General features: G+C 43.8%; 1 protein-coding gene across 1 annotated transcript in view; it reads left to right on the top strand.

The window, feature by feature from the left end:
* The first annotated feature begins 625 nt into the window (after window positions 1-625).
* LGR4 (leucine rich repeat containing G protein-coupled receptor 4) overlaps window positions 626-21053 on the top strand; it is a 94873-nt gene continuing 74445 nt past the window's right edge. Inside the window, exon 1 of the mRNA XM_079788061.1 lies at window positions 626-1267. Within this exon, the coding sequence (XP_079644187.1) occupies window positions 1083-1267 (185 nt within the window). The 5' untranslated portion in view covers window positions 626-1082. The remainder of the gene's footprint in view (window positions 1268-21053) is intronic.

The raw sequence follows: 21053 nt of genomic DNA on the forward strand, positions 1-21053 counted from the left end.
AGATAGGTATATAAAGATCTCAGGTGAAGGGAGAGGTTTGTGGGATATACTGTTCTAATTTGGTATATAGCTAAAACCCAAATATTTTTTTTTGTCGGATTAGGGGAGACTTTTTCTCTCCTCTTCAAAATCTTTTTTTCCATTTGCATAGCTCCCAAAGTCCGCTCCCGTTGAACAGTGGAGAGTCATTTGAAACTTCACTGAATGTTGCAGGCAAGTTTTATTTTTCAGGTCATCCAGTTTAGGGGATCCAATTTCCGCAGGAGGAAGAAGATGGGTGGGGGGAGGGAAAAAACCCGACTCGACGTCTTTATACTCTTCTACCTTCAATCCACAACCTGCCACACAAATAGAGCCAAGTCAGGGATTTTGCCTTGAACCACCACCACCACCACCACCTTGTCACTCACGCCCGATACACACGCCCCTTTGGCCCCGCTCTTGACCAATGGCGGCTACCCTTCTTGCATAGTAATGAGCCCGAGACCTCCCCGGGCCAATGGCGCTCCGGGAGAAGGGTTAGTTTTGCATGTACCTAAGTGATTTGCATAACCCGGCGGCTGGGGGCTTGGGAACCCGAGCGTGCAACCCTAGAAGGGAAAAAGGACGGGAGGAGACCGAGCCGCGGCCGAGAGGGAGCGAGAAAGCGCCCGGGTGTGGGTGCGAGAGCCGGGCGGGGGCTGGGGCGCGGGGCCGGCATGGCTGGAGGCTGCGCTCCGCAACCTTGAAGAGCGGCTGCCGCGGGAGGCCGGGGACGGGAGGGAGGGAGGCGGGTGCGATGGCAGAGCGCGGTCTCCGCGGCGGCGCCCGGCCGGGCCGGCTGGCCTGAGCCGCCGCGGTGGAGCAGGGCTGCCTCTGCGCTTCCATGGAGCAGCGGGAAGGGCGAAACTCAGGAGCGCCGCGTCCCTGCGCTGCTGCCGCGGACTGCTGAAGGCGCCGAGCCCGCGCCACCACCGAGACCGGAGAGCCGCGGCTCCCACCCGCAGGCCGGCCGCCCGGGGTCGGCGGGGGCGTCGGAGGGCAGCGGAGGCGCGCCGAGCGAGGGCGCCGCGGGAGAGGCCGGCGCGGAGGCGATCGCAGCAATGCCGGGCCCGCTCGGGCTGCTGTGCTTCCTCGCCCTGGGGCTGCGCGGCTCCGGCGAGCCCAGCGGCGCGGCGCCGTCCCTGTGCGCGGCGCCCTGCAGCTGCGACGGCGACCGTCGGGTGGACTGCTCCGGGAAGGGGCTGACGGCCGTACCCGAGGGGCTCAGCGCCTTCACCCTAGCGCTGTGAGTGCGGGGGGGAAGGGGATCGGGGGATTGGGGGGGGGGTTGGTGGGAGGCGGGGCGAGTGGTCAATCCCAGCCCACCCCCCGTGTCCGAGGAGGGGGGCGCCAGTCACCTGTGTGTGGGGGTGCCTGGCACCCACTCCCGCGCCGCGGGCTTTCCAAACTTGGCCAGTCTGTGTGCGAGCCGTGAGCAGCTCATTTTCTAGACTTTTCGGGACACAGTCACCCCTCCCCCCAATTCCCAAGTGCATCTGGGTGGGGATCTGGGGCCAAGGAGGAGGGAGGAATCTGGAAACACTTGCCCCTGGCAGCCTTTTCTAGCGACCTTCCCTTTTCACACCCTCCACCCCCCCTCCCAGCTCAGCAGGCTAGAGGTTTGCAATCGGCGGGGGTGAGGGCGCCTAGAACTCTAGAACTTGGCCGGAGTCTACAGACCCAGGCACGTTTCTTGGGTAAGCACCTGGAGCCTCCTGGTTCCAGCCTGTGGGAAGAAGAAACACCTGCACCTCAGGGCGAACCTCCTTCCAATTTGGCCCTCTGCAGGTAGAGCGACCTGGCACCTCCGTCCGGTTCCACTCTGGCCTCCCCAGCAGACGCCAGGGAGCCTGGAGCAGGCAGGCGAGCGAGGCCAGAACAAGGGGGGAGGAGGGGGAAATGGCAGGTTTCTGGTGGTGAAAATACCCTTCTTACCCAACAAGGCCTTTTAAAGAAGGAATTCTAACCCGAAGGACAGGCTTTTGGAAGAAAAAGTTCCAGAACGTAGGCTCTGTCCCACTGGAAAGGTAGGCAGGCCGCCGTTTTTCTGCTATCTTGTAAGCAAGCAGAGCTTTCCTTTCCAGCTGCCTGCGGTTGGGAAAACACTCACATGGTTCTGACTTAAAATCTCCCTCCTCAGACAGGGACCAGAGAGCGTTAGACAGGCCCTTCAGCAAAGAGGAGGTATCTGAAATCTGTCTTGGGGGTGGCATTGGCGAATGCCACCAGGAGAGGCAGAATAAGGCAGTGGAGTGCAGGGCTAGGTGTATGCTCTTGCTCTGGGGCTGCGGGGCCAGTGGAGTGATTAAATCTAGAGCTGTGAAGGAACTGTTGGAGAGAGAAAGGGACTGAGAGGCGCTTGGGTAAAGGGAATTTCCTTTTACCTTATGGCTCCTAAAGGGACCGCTTAGACACAGTTTGAAAGGAATGACAAGACCCGGTGAAGAAATCCTTTCTCTGCCAGCCAGAGGCGATGCTGTGTTTCCAGGTGGGAGGTGGGAGGTGTCTGCTTGCCCTCTGGAAACAGGGTTGTATCGATAGGCCTGTTGCCTTGGAAGCTGGCTCATTCAGGGACCTCCCGCCCCTTTCTCAGTACCCCTCTCCCCCGCCCCATCTCAGGTGTTGGTTACATATTTGAACCTATTTTCCTTCAGGATGCTGAAGTTTAACTTTTCAATGAAAAAAGTTAACTTTGCAATGAAGGCTAGTTTGCCCACAAGGGTACACATTAAGTGGGAAAGTGGGAGTGGGAGTGGGAGTGGGAGTGAAAAGAAATAAGAGCAAGACCTGGGTAGAGAGGATGGGGCTGTTTTTCTCCCAGGTCTTCTTGAAACGCTCAGGTAACTCACAGGGGAGAGCTGTCTTTACCGGAAACCTCCCTCAAGCCTCTCTATAATAGAAAAGCATAATTTTACTGTTTCGACCGTTGTAAAGACCTTATTTAGCAGATTCCTCGAGTTTTAATGAGTACGCCTGCCCTATAAGGAAAAGGGCTGTTTTACGTTAGTACCTAAAACCACAAAGAAATATCACATTTTTATGAGAGCACACTCCTCTCTGTGAGGCATCAGGCGTCTTCCTTTAGAGCTCACTGCAGGTCGTGAAATGCTATATTCTCAGCCCTGAGTATTACCAAATATATTGTTCATGGCTTGGGAAAGAGAGGAAGAATGGGCACCAGTCCAGATTAGATTGTCTGAACTAGCTTCGGCATAGCACTTTCTGAGCTGCAGCGGTGAGCAAGTGTGTTTGATTTTCTCTTTCCATCTTAACCTCTAGAGTGATTGCATTCCCTGAGAACGCCTTACTTCACCGTAATGCTCTTCATCTCACTCTCAAAAGTATATAGTATATGAACACCCCATCTAAAGGGCAGCGCGTTTGCATTTGGGGAAACCAGCTAGTCCAGTGATTTTCTTAAAATATATTTTATTGATTTTTTACAGAGAGAAAGGGAGAGGGATAGAGAGCCAGAAACATTGATGAGAGAGAAACATCGATCAGCTGCCTCCTGCACACCCCCTACTGGGGATGTGCCCACAACCAAGGTACATGCCCTTGACCGGAATCGAACCCGGGACCCTTGAGTCCGCAGGCCGACGCTCTATCCACTGAGCCAAACCGGCCAGGGCTAGTCCAGTGATTTTCAAAAGCCACGTTGAGAAGGGGCAGGTGCTGTGGTTCTGCACACTGCAGTGGATCTTTTTTTTTTTTTTTTAAATAAGTTTTTATTGATTTCAGAGAAGAAGGGACAGGGAAATAGAAACATCATTGATGAGAGAGAATCCTTGATCAGCTGTGTCCAGCATGCCGCCTACTGGGGATCGAGCTGGCAACCCAGGCATGTGCCCTGACTGGGAATCGAACCCTGACCTCCTGGTTCATAGGTCCATGCTCAACCACTGACCCACACGGGCCCGGCTTACAGGACACCTTCGATTCATTTGAGGTCTCTTTCCAAATCTGCTCTCCCACCACCGCTTAAGTGGGCTGCAGTTACACACCAAGGGACCAGATCCGTGGTTCCCAAAGTTTAGTTCCCAGATTCCGAATTTCTGGAGCATGTTCATCAAGGCCAGTTTCATTACACATGAAATTACAAACACAAAAATGGAAGTTAAAGAGATGAGACCGATGATTATTCACCCAAGTTCTTTTATTTTCTCCTCATTCCTCAATGGTGGTGTACTTTCACCTCCCCCAGGGGGGTGTGCATCCCACTCTGGAGGCCTCAGGACTGACTGAGAGCAGGGGTCCAATTCCCCCCCCCGCCCCCCCTTGGTGTCCACAGAGCCTGGTACACAGTAGGCACTTAAAAAGGTGGCAGTGGGTAAATAAAGACTCAAGGCCACACCGAGGGGCAGAATTGGGAAATGCAATTCAGACGCCATTCCCACATGCGATTGCCCAACTCAGCATTCTCACCATGTAGTCTTTTGTCCAGGTCTGAGAAGGCCCCGGAGAGAGGATACCTGCTTCTTCTCCTTTCGGCCCGTTGAAACTTGTTCAGTCTAACAGTGTCTGTTTCCTGCTGAAAGCTACTTTATCTGAGGCTGGGGGCAGAGTCGATAGTAATCCTCAGTGTTGTTGATGGGATTCCCGTGTTCCCACCACTTGCTGCACCTGTAGTGACTTATTTCTGTTTTGCAGCAGCAGTTCTCAGCCCTGTGTCACAACGCACTGGCTTGTCACACTTGACCCGAAGGTGTTTTAAAGGAAGTACTCTTAGTAGCATTCACATTTCTAAGTTTATTGGATCAAAAGGATTGACAGTTACTCCTGTATTATGGCAGAAGGTCACTCTTAATCACCTACATTCCAAGATGTCTTGATCCGGGGAGAAAGAGATGAAGTCACGAGGGCGGTAGGGAGGGGATTGCGCACGATTTTCCTCTGGTATGTGTGTGATTGCCACAAAGTTGGAGAAATGTGGACCTGGAGCACAGATTTCCACATCCTGGGTTATGTCTGGCGCACAGTCTTAAGATTACAAAGGTTGTTTCTCTGGCTGCGTGGAGACCGTGGTAGGTCTGAGCCCTTGATCGTTGTCTGGACCATGCCACCAAGTGATTGGCCTTTGGGCGAGTCCTTCTACTTTTTCATTTGATGACAGTTTCCTTATCCTGAAAAACAAAGTAATTGGATTTACTAGATTCTATCTAAGGCTGCTTGTAGCTTCCCGGAGTTCTACGATTTTATAATTCTTACACAAGTTTAGGGTGGCAAGGTGAGGATAATGTTCTGATCCTCTCAAGGAAAGATCCCAGGAGTAGCAGAATATTGCCCTAGTTGAAGTTGCACAAGCCCATTTATTAGCGCTCACTTGGAGGAGGAGTTCTTTGTGTTTAGAAGTGTGTGTTAGGAAGTTTGCCATGGAGACTTGTTGCAGAATGCATGCCTAGCTAAGGCGCTTTAATAGGGTAGAATAGCCCTGCTTGTTTCCTGTGGGTATGGCTTAACACTTGGAAAATAAAATCGCCCAGTTTCAGTAATTTGGATACTGTACAAAAAGTTACTCAACGTCCTCACTTCCATATAATTAGTCATAATCTCTTCAACCTTCACAGTGTGTGTATCCTCTACATAGGCAGGTTATCGAGCTTTCTGTGTAAAATGGATGGGACTTGGAAATGTTTTTAAAAATAATCTCTTGCTTTTTCTTCTCCTTTCGCAAGCATCATCTCAGACTCTTCCCTAAGGTATATTTTTCACTCCTCCAAAAACCTCTCTTCTTTTCATGGTATCATTTCAAGTCTTTTTTTTTTTTTTTAAATGTTTCCTCTAATGTCTGCTGTATTCCTGGTAGGTCAGTAGTTAGTGACAAAATGTTTATACCTTTTTTGATGGTAGTGTTTTGATATTTCTTGAGTTCTGAATGCCCATCTGTGAATGTCAACGTTAGCTTAGTTTGTGTGGTGTGTCTTTCTAGAGCTGTATTAGTATTATATACAAGTGAATTTGGTTCTAAACAAGGTCAATATATGAAGATCTTGTAGATCCTTTATTTTACAAACTGGGACCTGGTTCTCTTTAACTACAAGAGGGGAAAGAGCATCCTGCTGGGAAGATGGAGAGCTAGTTTCCAGATCTCTCGATAAATCACACGCGTGACCGTGAGAGTGCCACATACCCAACCCTTCAGGACCTTGGTTTCTTCACTTTAAAACAAGAAGTTAACAGCTCTTATTGCCAAGAGTTTTATTTCTGTTTAATTTGATGTTTGTTTAATTTTTTTTTACACTTCTAGGATCCTCTCTGTTGTGTCAGTGAAGTCTAGGTGCCTAAATCTTGGATGCTCACCCACCAAGAAAACCTCCAATTGGTCAGCTCTACTGGAGGGATATTTCCATTGAATGGGGAACTCACTTCCTCACAAGGCAGCACTGTGCTGGGTGTGGTCTGAGCAATTCCTAGGATTTGAACCAGTAATTCCCTCATTCTGAGTTCTATAAGGCTTGTGGTAACCACTAATATTTAATGATTTGCAGTTGAACTGAATGCTAATGGCAGTCATGGTATCACAAGCACTTATTGCCCAGGCACTTGGCTCTGAGCACTAGAGTTGTAAGGTAACATTGACAACTTAATCTCTTAGGGGAGATCAAAGTTCTGTACCGGTAGGTGGGTCCAGGCAAGTTTAGGCATTTTCTTGGCCTCTGTCAGCCTATCTCTCAAATTCTTATTTTAATCATCTTTATAATAGTGGGATGTTCTGACACCCTGCAAGTTTGGATTTTGGGTCCTGGTCTCTTTGGTGGTGCCTATTCTTGTATTTTCATTATCTTATCAATAAAAAAAATGGATATTGGAATAGATGATGGCTAATGTCCCCACTGCTTTGAATTTCTCTGAATCTTGTGTAGAATATTAAGCAAAGTAAAGTTTTAAGAACCCTTTGTTATTGAAATTCTTCTAAGACTGTCTCTCACTTTTCCTGTATAAAAATATATAAATTTACATAAAGCACAATATTTGTTGGAATACCTCGATTAAAAGTTAAACCCTGCCAAGTGTGCCCTTCACTCTGAAAAAATAACCAATATAACTTAGAGTGTTCTTGGTAAGACAGCTTAACTGTTTTAATTTTTTAAGCTAGATCTCAAGGTTTTAGCTTTAGAAATATGTTCTACAGCTCGTTCTTCAACTGCTTCCCTCAGCCTTCATGTTTTTGGCAATTCCAAAAGCTTGTTTTCCTATGTGTACAAGAACATGGATAACTTTTTTTCTTTTCCCCCAACTGTTCAGTGAATTGTAGTTTTTTTTTAAAGCTTCATTGAGGATAATAAAATGCTCTATTTTTAAATTCTGCCAGTGAAGAAGAAAAATCTAGGGCATTTAAGCAAACCAGTACTCTTACACAATGGCTAATTTGTCTGCCTTTCTTTGCTTTTTTTGTGTCTGTGTTTTTAAGTGCTTGATGTTCAAACTGTAGGCGAGGTATCAGCTCTGTTGTCTGAAATTGGGTGGATTCAAAGTCGAGTTTAGAAATCAGTCTTAGCCGGAGACAGATCATGATTTTATAGTTCATAGTACTCAGATACCCCCTTTAAATGGCAAGATGGAATTATGGAAGTATATATTCTCATTCACCCACCCATAGACAAATATTTGTTATTCAACTATGTATATGGCTGGAACTATTTTTAGCAAGATTCTTAAAGCATTCTGAAGTATTCTGTGTCGTGTACCAGCCATTAAAACAATGTTTGGGATGGTTGTTTTTAGTTTCTAAAGCTTGTTTTGATACCTCTGCATATTTTCATTGTCAAAAAAGCACATGGCAAAATTTGGCATTATGCGTTTCTTATTTTAGATGCAAGTGATTAAAGTTCAGGAATGCCCTTCTAATAGTCCAGGAAATGAACATTTAAAAATTATATATATTTTTGTAGTTCTAGCTTTTCTGTACTGAAAGGTCTTATGGGGAAAGCATTGGACACCCCTCCACCCGCCAGTGGCAACATGTTGGTCCATTGGAATATGAGACTATCCTTGTAAGGAAATGTAAACCATAGATATTTTGGGAGGCAGCTGGGCCAAGAATGGGTATACGTTTCGATCCCAGGCTGGTCTGTTGTCTGTGCTAGAGACATGTGGAGGAAGCAAATCTAGTATATTACAAGATATTTACTGACCCTTTATCCTTCATATTTAATTTTTATTTAAGTATTCTGACTCAGTATAAGTAAAAGTTATATAAGCCCCTTTAGCCAGTATTTTCCCCCTTTATTTTTACGCTAGAAGGATGTAGCCTTTTTTTTAAAACTGAGTTTTAAATATAAAGGTGACCATTGAAAGAATGAAATCTCAATGCACTCTGACAACAAAATATTTTTAAAAAAAACATTTTTATTGATTTCAGAGAGGGAAAGAGAGAGATAGAAACATCAATGATAAGAGAGAATCATGGATCAGCTGCCTCATGCATGCCCCCCACTGGGGATCGAGCCCGCTACACCCGCAACCCGGGCATGTGCCCTGACCAGGAATCGAACTGGTGACCTCCTGGTTCCTGGGTCGGTGCTCAATCGCTGAGCCACACCCAGCTGGGCACAACAAAATATTTTTGATATTCAAATCAGATTTTAGAATCCATTATCCAGAAAAATCCTGTTAGATTCTCCCCATTCCAGGATATTTAAAGAGTTTTATTTGGCAACATTTTCCCTCCTAAGAAGAGTGACATACATTTGGCAGGGAGATGGCGCCTTTACCTGGGAGCTGTGCTGGGCAGGGCCGAGGGTCGGGCCTGGAATTGCTTCGGGCCTCCCTTCTCCATTGCCCTCGGGCCGTGAGGTCCTCACTGTAGCTCTCAGACTGTCTTAGTACAAGTGGAGACATCGAAACTCCCTGAAGTGCTTGATTAGAGCTGTTGTCCTAGGACGATAGATGGATATTATTAAATTCTTGAAGGTGCAGGACAGGTGATGTGCTTCCAAGTCAGCAGTCTTTTCTCAAACTCACTGGGCTGGGATGTCGATGAACTTCCTGGTTTTCCCCATTTTCCTAAGGGGTAAGGGTCATGCTTCGAGACCCTCGGGAAACCTCTATGGATAATGTGCGAAGGGCTTGGTGGACTAGATTTTCCCAGGAGAGGAAGACCCGTGGTTGCCGCTCTGTTGTCGATTGTCACCCTTCCCGTGTGTGAGCATCTCAGAGCGCTGCTTTCTTGCAGAAGAATTCCCCAGAGAAGCGGAGCACACTCCTTTGACTAACTTACACCTTAGGAACCCAGTATTCTAAAGCCCATCAACCCTTTTCTGTAGTGGTGGGAGAGGAGACGAAGAGCGTGGACTCACCTTTACGGTTCTTAACGTTTTCGGAGACTCTTCACGTGCACTTCTGTTTCAGGCGCTAAGTGAATCTGGTCTTTGCATTTCTGAACGTGATCATTGCCTGTAGGGTCCTCTGCAAGTTCTCCATATCTCACATCGATTGAAGCATATACAGAATTCTCATAATTTGATCAGAGTTAAGGAGGGAATATTAGCCCTAGCTGGTTTGGCTCAGTGGATAGAGCGTTGGCCTGTGGACTGAAGAGTCATGGGTTCGATTCTAAACAAGGACACGTACCTTGGTTGTAGGCTTGATCCCCGGCCCTGGTCAGGGCATGTGCGGGAGGCAACCAATCGATAATGTTTCCCTCACATCGATGTCTCTCTCTTTCTTTCCCTCTCCCTTCCACTCTCTCTCTAAAGAAAAAAAAAAGGGGGGGGGAGGATGTTAAATAAATTTATACATCTCAAATAGTTTAGTATCCTGTTTTAAAGATTAGACCTGATGGGTTTACTAACTGATATTTGGTAATTTATCTTACTTACTACCAGTTTTCATCCTTGCTGAGCTACTTGTCCTAGTTCTTCTCATTTGATTAGGTTTTTAGAAAAAAAAAATCTTAATATTTTCCTATCTTTGTAATAAAGAAAAATTTTCTTGTTGGCCTTTTGTTCTCTCCAAGGTCATTTTGAGTCCATGGTCATGTAATCCAGCTATTTATGTCATTGCCTACTCTCCAGTCTTCTTTTTATAGGCATATTTTTATGGTCAGGCCTTCAAAAATGGTTTTGTTTTTGAAAGTGTGACAAAGAGTCAAGACCCCTGAATTCCTAAATGTGTGAGCTTGGGCATTTTTCTTAACCGCTTAGGACAGTGGCTTTCCCATCTGCAAAAAGATGGCTTGGCTTGCTCTTCAAGGCTCATATGTAGGAACCTCTAAAGCATGATCTCTTTGAGTGATGGTGAGCACCCACTTTTTTGTTGTCATTTCTTTTGGGAGTGACCAAGAAGTTGTATACTGGTATATGTGTTATCATCTTGTGATTTAAAATTCTAAACCCCCATTTCTCTGGTTTTTTGAATGTATATCAGGTTTAAATCCTGTTGTAAACAGCACAGGTGAGCCACTGTGTGAATGAAAAAGAGGCTACTCATCTGGCAGAATCTTTTAAAAAACATATATTTTTATTGATTTCAGAGAGGAAGACAAAGGGAGAGATAGAAATATCACTGGTGAGAGAGAATCATTGATCGGCTGCCTCCTGCATGCCCCACTCTGGGGATCGAGCCTGCAACCTGAGCATGTGTTCTGACCAGGAGTCGAACCCTGACCTCTTCGCTCATAGGTTGACGCTCAACCACTGAGCAATACCGGCGGGGCTCTGGCAGATTTTTTATTTAGAAAATCATAAAGATCCTGGGGCAGAAAGAGTAGGGTATATGTTTCTGTCGAGATACTTCCTTATAGGTGGTGTGATTCCCTCCTAACAAGAAAGCCTGATGGTGGGGAGGTAAGTGTCTGGAGAAACCGTAAGAGCTGAGGGGAACTCATGTTCTGGCCTGGGCCTCTGTGACTTGGCGCTGCTTTCCTGAGATGGCTGGTCGGGTAGCAAGATGCTGTCCTAACGGAAGCACTGTTTCTTCTCACATCAAAAGGTCAAAGGACCTTAGACTGTGTTGGTGTGGTCTATAGAGACTAACTTCCTGCTTCCAGACTTGGGAACACTGAGGATTTTCCTTAAACACGCTCACTCTAGGGACTCCTCGTGCCCAGGAGAGCTCCCTGTGGGTCCTCAGGCCACTTCCCATGTTGGGGATGGCTAAGATTGACTCAGGACCCACAGTCTAGCTGTGTTCGTGTGTCTTCCCATCGCTTGCTTCTAGGAATATATAGCTTAGAGGGAACTTTTCTCCTAAGTACTTTGAACATGGTATTTTATTGGATGCCTGTGTATCCCTTTTTTATATATGTATTTGAAACTAATGCTTGTGCTTTGTGGATAAAGAAGAAAAGCTTATCATCTTAAAAGTAATTTCAGAATGAAAATTTTTTCCCTTAAAATCTTTCATATTGCGAAAAAATCATATGGCATGTATGTTAAGCGCAGTTAAAACTTTCTCGGAAACTGGGAAAACTCTTCCGGGTTTTGATTCGGACCTGCTTGGAAAATGAATTTAAATTCAGAGCAGCAGCTAATGTATGGAGCAATGCTCACAACCTGTTTAGATTGGCCAAGTGTTTGGAATACAGTTGTGCATTTTTTGACCCTGGCTCTCTTTCTTTAAAAAAAAAAAATTTGAATGTTTTTCCCATTACCATCTTGACATCTGCCTGGTTACACATGAATAGCGTGACCCAGTCCCTCAGCAGGGAGACTACCATGGCCTTGCTTTCAATAGCCATGTCACCAACAAAGAAAACATATGGACTATTTCATTCCTGGCCTTTGCAAACAGTCTGAGGCTGGGAGGGCAGGGAGCAGGAGGCTTCATACTTTATGGTAGGTTGGCAAGTTTGTGCGCTAACCACAGGCCCTGCTGTTAGCAATCAGACTGTGTTTTCCAAAGCCCTGTTACGTTCTGTGGAAAGGGAGTCTCGTGTTCTGCATTAATACGTTTCTAATACCAGATTGAATTAAGTTTGTGTGACCTGCTTCCATGGTGGTGTTTACTACTTAATTATATATTTCACCAAAGGGAGTGTGGGTGTGTGTGTGCATGAGTGAGTGTGTGTGTGTGTGTGTGTGTGTGTGTGTGTGTGTGTGTGTTTGTGTTTGTATGCTATTTGGATACTATTCTCCCAGGTTGGATATGTGGTGTGTGTTTGATGGATACACAAGTTGGGAATAAAGAACATAGAACCTGCCTTGAGAACTATTTGCCTTTATTGTCAGTTGCAGAGAGAGAACAATTGATCCCTCCCAATCTAGCTGGGCACCACTGCACTGACCTGCCAAGGTTTTTGCTGCCTGGAACCAGCTTCCCACTTGGGGACTTGGTTTCAGTTCAGTGAGCATTAATGCTCGCTTGGCTTTGTGGCATCGGCATCCCCAGTGTGGAGGCTTGTGAATAGGTGTGCCTGAGAGAGGACCAAGAATGTGGAAGAGAGGGGCCATCAACTGCTGTCATTTTCAGGTCTTCTTCTGTGTGAAAAGAATTTGCCCCTGGTACTGCCCTGGCTGAGGTGGTGTTTCAGAAGGAGAAGAAAACAAAACAAAACCCTATGACATCCATCCGAAGCTGAGAAGATTCATGACTTCTGCAGAAGAAGGAATGACATTCATGTCATCAGGGTCCTTTCCAACCCTCAAGTTACCCCAGCCTGAATTTCTAGTTTCATTGTCTCTTAGTCATGCTGGTTGGCCTGACAGGAGTTGATGATTTATCTAAAAGGAAGTCAGCTCCTGTTTTATACCAGATATAGGCAGATATTTAAATGTATATATGCATGTCATCGAGAAAGTATTTTTGATGGTTCTTGGTATTAATACTGCACATTGGCTGTAAAACAATGTGTCAAAAATGCCTGTCTTTCACATTTTCTCATAAGACTAATTCCTTTTGCAGTTCTTTCCCTCGAATGTGTTGGCTCTTGGAGGGTTACATTTTTAAAAGTTTAGGTTTTATGATTCTTCCGAAAGGAGTCCAATATTTGAGGTTCTCCCCTTTCTTTTCGTGCTCTCATACTTTTATCCTAAATTAACTAGTTTAATCTTAGATGTTCCATCTTTTTTTTTTTTTAACTGACTACTTAACTGACCTTCATAACTATGTCTGTACTTTTAAAATAGTAGAATTCTTAGCCCCCTTTTTGCTACATGACAGTTACTATGGTGCCCCCAAGGACTCCTGTAAAAATGATCCTAGTGTTTGGAGCATTTTGCTTGCAATGAAAAAATTTTGAGTTATTAGTGTAATTATGTTTGGAAAGTCTGATTCCAAAAAAAAATTGGAATTTGGCCCTGGCTGGGTAGCTCAGCTAGTTAGAGCATCATCCAGATATGCCAAGGTTGCAGGTACCATTCCTGGTCAGAGCACATACAAGAATCAACCAATGAATCTATACATAAGTGGAACAAATTGATGTTTCTCTAGCTCTCTCTCAAATCAATCAATAAAACAAACAAACAAAAAAAGGAAATTTGCTGAGGAATTGCTAGGCCTACTTGTTTATTGGGCATGTTACATGTTTTAACACTCATTTCCACCAGGAACCATTCTAGGTCTCTGGCATGGTTCTCATTTCACAGCTGAGCAAACAGCTTGCTCAGTGGTTCCACAGTTCGTGGGTGGTGGTTGGTCTGTAAAATTCATGAGTTCAGTTTGTTTGTCGTTTGCTTGGGTAGTTGACAGAGTTTATCAGAAGAGGAAAAGGTGCAATGAGAAGGGAAATGGTGAGCAGCTACAGGTTATTATGGGGTGAGGGGGGACAGACCTGAAAAGAAAACATCCTGAAAAAGCAAACACATGTGTATCCAGTGGGAGACGGACTTGACTGGGGAGTAACCTATGTGCAAAAATCCAGTCACTGTGTAGGATTGTCGTTTATTCATAGCAGAATTTTGAAGTTCCTCTCCTTAGACTCTTTATGTACCTCTTTGTGAAAGCTTTCATATAATTTTCTATGTGAATAGTGTTCTTCCTGCGTCGGGAAGATATCAGTCGTGCATTTCGGCTGGCTGTTTCTTTGGTGGAGTTCACATAGGTGGTATGTGAGGATCAGATCCGTTCGCGTGCTCACTTTCCTGTTTCTTAAGGAGCAGATTTCTGAATGTGCTTCTTTAAAGCAAAACCCTGAAGTCAATTAAAAAGCCGAGTGTGCAGTATGATGGTTTCCATATAGCTTGCTCTCCCTTCCACTCCCTGGAATTTCCTGCCTCTCCTGTTGAAGATGTTTTTATAGGGAAGTCAGCATAAAAGTGAATCACCCATGAGTCTTTACCGCCCCCCGCCCCCAAGGCATTTCATTTGGTCAACTTGGTGTTAGTTTAGTTGGTACACTTTAGTTGATTTGAACACTGTGTTGATTGTGTGAGTTGATGTTTATTAAACTGTTAATATTTTACAGACTAGATGGGTTCCTGTTTGGATCTATGTGTTCCTTCCTTTAGCAGCAGGGGCTGTTCATGAGTGAATCTGTGGCCACAGTTTTGATATTGAATGTCCTGGTGACAGCCAGCCCCATCCTGGACAGTCATGTACTTGGTGACCTAAAGGTTGTCTTCTCCTGGAAGCGTTTTGCCTCTTCCTTTCGCTTATTCTTTGTTACGAAGAGCTTCTTCATGGCCTGTTTTACCATTCGGATAAACCACCACCATCATCATCGTGTCATTAACTTAGATGCTAATTATAAACAAGTTGTTGAGTATCAGGCATTATGTGAAGTGCTATCCATGCATCATCTCTTTAATACTCCCAACATGTGCCCTCTAAAGCACATGCTGATACTTTCTCCATTTTAGAGATGCAGAAGCCATGTGTGGCGAGGGCACACAGGTGATGAATAAGGTGTAGATGGGGGGTTGGATCTTGGTTTTTCAGACCAGGGTTATTTTGCTGAGTGGGATATATGACAGTGTCGTTTAGAGCTCCTTCTGGATGTAGGCGTTCATCTGTCTTGCCCGCCAAGGATATCTTGAACTGCTCATTTTGTAGATGAGGAATTAGTTCTGGAGGGGTTACACCTGTTCTGGCTTTTGCTTGAAGTGTTCTCAGCTCCTTAGAATGTAGGTTTGGGCTCTTCTAAATCTTGAAGTTCACCTGGTGCTGTGGTCTTAAGGCTTTTGTGTGTGTTATGGGCCACTCATCAGAAAGGCTAGGTCTTTCCATGGGAGAAACAAAAAGTCCGTTTTCCCAAAGGACATATATTTGTATGTATATGTGTTTATAGACTGATACCTGTTTATTATTTGCTAAACCTTTCAATTACATAAATCATAGCACCACGTACTTGCTAATATCTTTCAGACCTTCCCTCCCTTCTGAGTCTACTTCTTTTAAGAACTGGTAGAAAACAGTTGATCTGATGAAATTTTCCATTCAGCAGGGAACAAAACCAGTTACATTTAGTTGAATGACTTGCCCAGAACCATTGGTGGCCCTCCAGAGTAGGTTAAAAACAAAACAAAGCTCATTATCTAAATAGATGGTCTTTTCTTTGACTATGTAAACCCTTGACCATTTAATAAGATTTTTGACTTGTGTTGCTTGTCAGATGGTAATATTTCGGGTGCTTCTTCTTTGTCTTTTGTTCAGTCTTTCATGGGCCTAGTACTTTATTGAAATTGTAGGAAGTGGTTAATTTGTGGAGGTGAATGAATAGGTTTCATGCAAATAATTTGATCAGTTCACACTATTTTTTAAGAGCTACTAATATCTGTATAATGGTTCATGGAATCAATAATCTTTCAACTTGAAAGTAATGATTACTTACCAAGATAATGTCAGTACTAAACTCATTTGTTCAACATATATTTATTAAGTGCTTTATGTGTTGGGAATTGTTCTCAGTGTTGGGGACACGAATATCTAATGATATCTGACAGTGTCCCTGCCCTAATATAGGTTACCTGGCATGGAGTGGGGTAGGTGTGCTGACAGACAATTTAAAAAAACACACACAATAAATATACAAGGTTAGGTGATGTTAAGTACTGTCAAGAAAAATGAAACAGAATGATGGGGGCTCACTATTTAAGTAGGGTAGTCAGGGAAGGCTTGAAGGAAATGGTTAAGATAATTACCGGTTAAGGTTATCAGTCAATACCTATTGGAATATGAATTCAGCTTAAGCAATGGCAAAACAAGATTTAAAAAGTTTCTCCCCACCTCATAATGATAACGTAGTTAAAACATACAAGTAATAAAATCAATACAACATAATACACTCAGACATCAGTACACTGGCATCGTATACAGCGATAAAAGAACAAAGTATTGATACAGGCAACAACATGGGCCGATCGCAAGGCTATTATGCTGAGTGAAAAAGACAACCTTAAGAGGTCTTCTAGCAGTTTGATGCCATTTCGAACACTGGAGAAATGACAGCATTGTAGTGATAGGGAACAGGACAGTGGTTGCTGGGGTTAGAGATATGGGAGGACAGGTGACTGGAAAGGGGTGGTAAGCAGGAGAAAGGATGTCCGTTTATTCTATTGGTGTAGTTGCATTTAGAGCCCCTAAAGCAAGGAATGGAGATGAGAGCAGCATTTTCCTTGAGAGCATATTTTTACTTCATAGCAACAACATTATGGGGAGTTCTGTTTCATTTTCTATATGGAAGTTTATAGAATTGAAAGTGCCTATTTTCTTCAAGGAATTGAAAGTCTTCTGCCAGGAGGAGTTGAAAGTGTTCATTCTACCCAGGGCTTTGTTTCAAGTGGAGTAATATGCCCATGATTTTTTGTGGGTTTTTTTTTGTGTGTGTGGTGATGGAGCAGTTTCTTATCATGATTTTAGTGGTGGTTGCATGAATCCATACATGTCATTAAAAAAATGAGTGCATATAGTAGTGGGATAAGAGTAGGGTCTGAAGTTTAGTTAATACATACATTTTCTGGTTTAGGTAATCCTATATAATAAAGATGTAATATGTAAATGGTCATTATGCCATGGAGCGTAATGACCAACCACGTAATGACCGGATCACGGATCAGCAGGAGGGTGGGGCAGCAAGCTACAAGTGGGCAGCAGAGAGCTACAGGAGGGGGCAGGGCAGCAAGCTATGAGGGAGGGTGGGGTGGTGGGGGGAGCTACCGGAGAGCAGGGCAGCGGGCGGAGAGCTACTGGAGGACGAGCTACTGGAGGGCGGCAGCGAGCTACTGGCACACGGGTTCCTGCGCAGGGCTACTTGTATATTTCAGTTATGTACAATGTTGCCATTAGGAAAAGCTGGATAAAGGCTGAAAAAACTCTCTGTACTATTTATTTTTGCAACTTCTGGTGAGTCTTAAGTTATTTCAACAATAACAGATACACCAGATCAGTTTAGAGTCTTGAGAAATCTTAGTCTTGGTCTCACTCTTTAAGTAAAGTGAGGAAACTGCGTCTCTGAGGTGAGATGATAACTTGAGGTCACAGAGCCCAAGTCTGACTCTAGACCTTTTAACTCTCGGGTCAACATTATTTTGCTCCCTTAGAGAATAACCAGTTTTACTTGCTAATGAGCAATTGTTGGGAGATTACATGGGTGCCCTCCTTATTTCTCCCCACTTACCTCCCCACGTCCCCTGCAGCTCTGCAAGTGTGTGTGTGTGTGTGTGAATTCTCTCCTATGTCCTGCAACATAGAAAGTGCCATATATAAAGTATGCATTCCGTTTACCATTTATATGGTTTCAGCTATGTATTTGAGTAAAACCTATATGCATCTCCTTTTATGGAGGTACTTCCTTGGTGAGTGCTTGGTACTGTCTGAGTAGTATGGGGAATGGTGTTGGATCTCTGCCTGTGAATTAGTAGCTGAGTGGTGTTTTACTTCTGATGATTCAGTATATTTGCCTTAATTGCTGGATTAACCAATTTCTTGCCTCCCACAAAGAGCACACACATTTGTATAAAGAGGGGATAAATGAATGAAGTTTTAGGGACTAATTTTTGTGGTATTTAAGCAACAATAGTCTAGATTGCCCACAACCTTAATTTCCTTTCACGAGTCCTATGGATGGGCTTTGTCACCATTTACACTTGATTACTTCATTGTTAACCCAGTGCTGTGATTTAGCATGCAAAGACTTAATTATTCCTTTCTGGCCTAGTGAGAAATTTCCTTCCAATAATTGCCTCCACTGCCCTTTAGCCTCTTAAGCACTGAGTTTGCTTGGAACAACATGGTTGCTCAGTAAGCAAATCCAAGCGCAGCCGTGCCTGGATCTGTCCTTGGACCATAATTTATACCTCTGACTAGTGACGCAGGCCTCAGCGCTTGAGTGTTGTGACCGGTGGATGTTCTGCATTAGGGCAGTGGTGTGATGCATTTGTCTGAAGTTGGGGGGAAGCAAAAGTTCATGACTTAACGGTACTAAATAATTCTCCTCTGGTCTCTTTCAATGTAACATTTCCTTATTGTAAGTGAAAAATCATGCCGACTTCTGAAATAAGATTAGACTCTTAAACTTTCGTATTTTTAAGGAGTGGTTGTTGTTGTTTTAAGGCCAGCCACATGTAGTCTTAGCTGTAGAATAGATCATTACGTAACATGTCACTGTCAACATTGAGGATTAGGCTTGCTGGGGGAAATGGAGAGGTTTATGCCGTGATGGCAAAGGGATGTCTTTGTTTCCTTTTGTTTGTTTTTTACTGTAGGTGTACTTGTATCTAGAGCCCTGAAGCAAGGAATGGAGATGAGAGCAAAAGTTTCCATGTGAGCCCTGGCTGGATGGCTTAATTGGTTGGAGCATCATCCCATACACCAAAAAATAAATGCGGGTTCGATTCCTGGTCAGGGCACATACCTGGTTGAGGGTTTGATCCCTGGTTGGGGTGCCTACTGGAGGCAACCTATCGATGCTTCTCTTTCACTTCAATGTTTCTCTGTTTCTCCCTTCCTCACTCTCTAAAATCAATGAACATATCCTCTGGTGAGGATAACATTTTTTTTTTCCAAGTGGGTATCTTTTTTTAATTTCACAGCAACATTATAGGGAGCTCTTCCATTTTCAACATGGAAGTTTGTGGAATTGAAAATGTCTTGTTTTCTCCTCGGAGGGACTGAAAGTATTAATTCTACCTAGGGCTTTGTTTCAAGTAGAATAATATGCCCATGTCTCTCTAGACAATTTACAAGGCTCGTTTAACATCACTTTTTTGGCAAAATAGTTTTGGAGCTTTACTCCTAGTGCCTCCTTCATTCACCCCACTTCAAAATTCTCCCTCTTGTTTCCTGAAACAATATTAACTGCCCCATTTCTCTCAGAGAAGGACTAGAATAACAATGGCATCATAGGGTAACTGGATATTCTACAATAAAAATACATGCCTGCCAATCTGTTGTTGGGGGCGCAGCTGCACTGTTTGTTAGAAAGCAGAGTACCATATGCATCATACTAATTTAAACACGTTTTTAAGGGAGTTGCTCTATATAGCTAGGTTCCATCTTTCAATTTCTGTGCTTCCAAGACATTTGTGCAGTAGGTTATTAGTTTTTAGGGGAACCAACTCATTTTACTAACATAAACATAAAAGGAAAAGACACACACTGAAGAGATGTATGTACTAAAGCAGTTCAGTTGTTACAGGATTGGTTGGGAAGCAGAGCTGAAAACCAGAAGCCATCCTATATGATATTTCCTAGGGTATTCTTGGAGTTGAAAATGCTCAGCACAGTACAGACATTTGCCATTGGGTTTCTGTAAGTGGCATCGCAAGCAACAGAATTTTGCCCATAAATGATATTTTCAGAATTTCACACGACTGAAATAGGTTTGTTATTTAATTATACGGATACTATAATACAGCAATTTTTCAACCTTTTTCATCTCATGACATACATAAACTAATTACTAAGATTTTTGCGGCACATTAAAAGATATATTTTTTGGCCAGTCAGACAAAAAAAAAAAATAGGTATAATGTTGATTCATTCACACTGGCTATTGTGTTGGCTGTAATCATTTGTTAATTTGACAATCTAAGGGAAAAGAGATCAGTGCCCCTGACTAAATAGTCAGGTATTGCATGTTTTAAAAATTCTTGCAGCACAATGGTTGAAAATCGCTGCTATAATAAATTCAGTATTTTTAAACTGTCAGGGATGTTTTAAGGATTTGTTATTACTTAAGTAGACATTGATTATTGTACAGCCAGCCAGTAAACATCTGGACTCTTTTAGGAGGATGGACACCCCTGTCTCTTGGACGAAGACTCTTGACAAAGTTTGATTTATTATTACAGCTCAGTTAGCATGATAGTTAGATATTGTCAGATAGGTGAGGTTCCCCCTCCATTTGGAAAAATCAGAAAAACAACCCAAATTTATCATGGTGTGTATTCTTTGCTGTATTATTTGAATTTGAAATACCCATGGATGAGTGAGGAGAGACCTTTGTTGGTGGTCTCCTCCGGTAAGAGGCAGTACCCCTGCCTGCCCTTGGGGGGCTTGCTCAGTGGTCGGTTTACTGGTAAGCAGCTCATTTCTATTAGTCCCTTATTACTTTCTCAAGAGCAGTGATGCAGGACATCTGCCTGGAGTTGCCCAATGGAACTATATATTTGTAGGGTCAATGAATTATTCAGACTCTCATCAAATTACTGTTTTATGATAAAAGAATTTGGGTCAAGAACAAATGTGTAGCAATATCACTTTGTTTCCAGACCATTCTCTTCAACTAAAGAACAACTAAAACTCTGGGTGATTTAATGTAATAATGGTTTTAAATTAGTGATGATTTCATGAAAGTAGGTCTCACCAGAATTGCTCCGTTTAAACAAGCGATCCTATCTATAATGCTACAGTTTTTGAAAAGAGAGTAATGGAAATAAAATGATTTTGCTACAATTTTTTTCCCCATGACCCACATTTTTTAATTTCATGCGTAAGTAGTTCTGGCTCTTACAGTGCTCCAGAGAGCAATACTGGTGTCACGGGACTGCAGGGTACCGACCTGGAACCAATACCCGTGCCCTGTTGGCGTGGAGCATTAGTAAGAATTACAGGGTGTATTGAAGTATATGAAATACAACATCCTGAAACTTGCTCTCTCTCCCCTTAGCAAAATGAGACAAATTGCTTGTACCTAAATCTTTTGATTATTTGGA

The sequence above is a fragment of the Cnephaeus nilssonii genome (genome assembly GCF_951640355.1).
Source record: "Cnephaeus nilssonii genome assembly, chromosome: 13".
In the NCBI taxonomy this organism is placed as follows: domain Eukaryota; kingdom Metazoa; phylum Chordata; class Mammalia; order Chiroptera; family Vespertilionidae; genus Cnephaeus; species Cnephaeus nilssonii.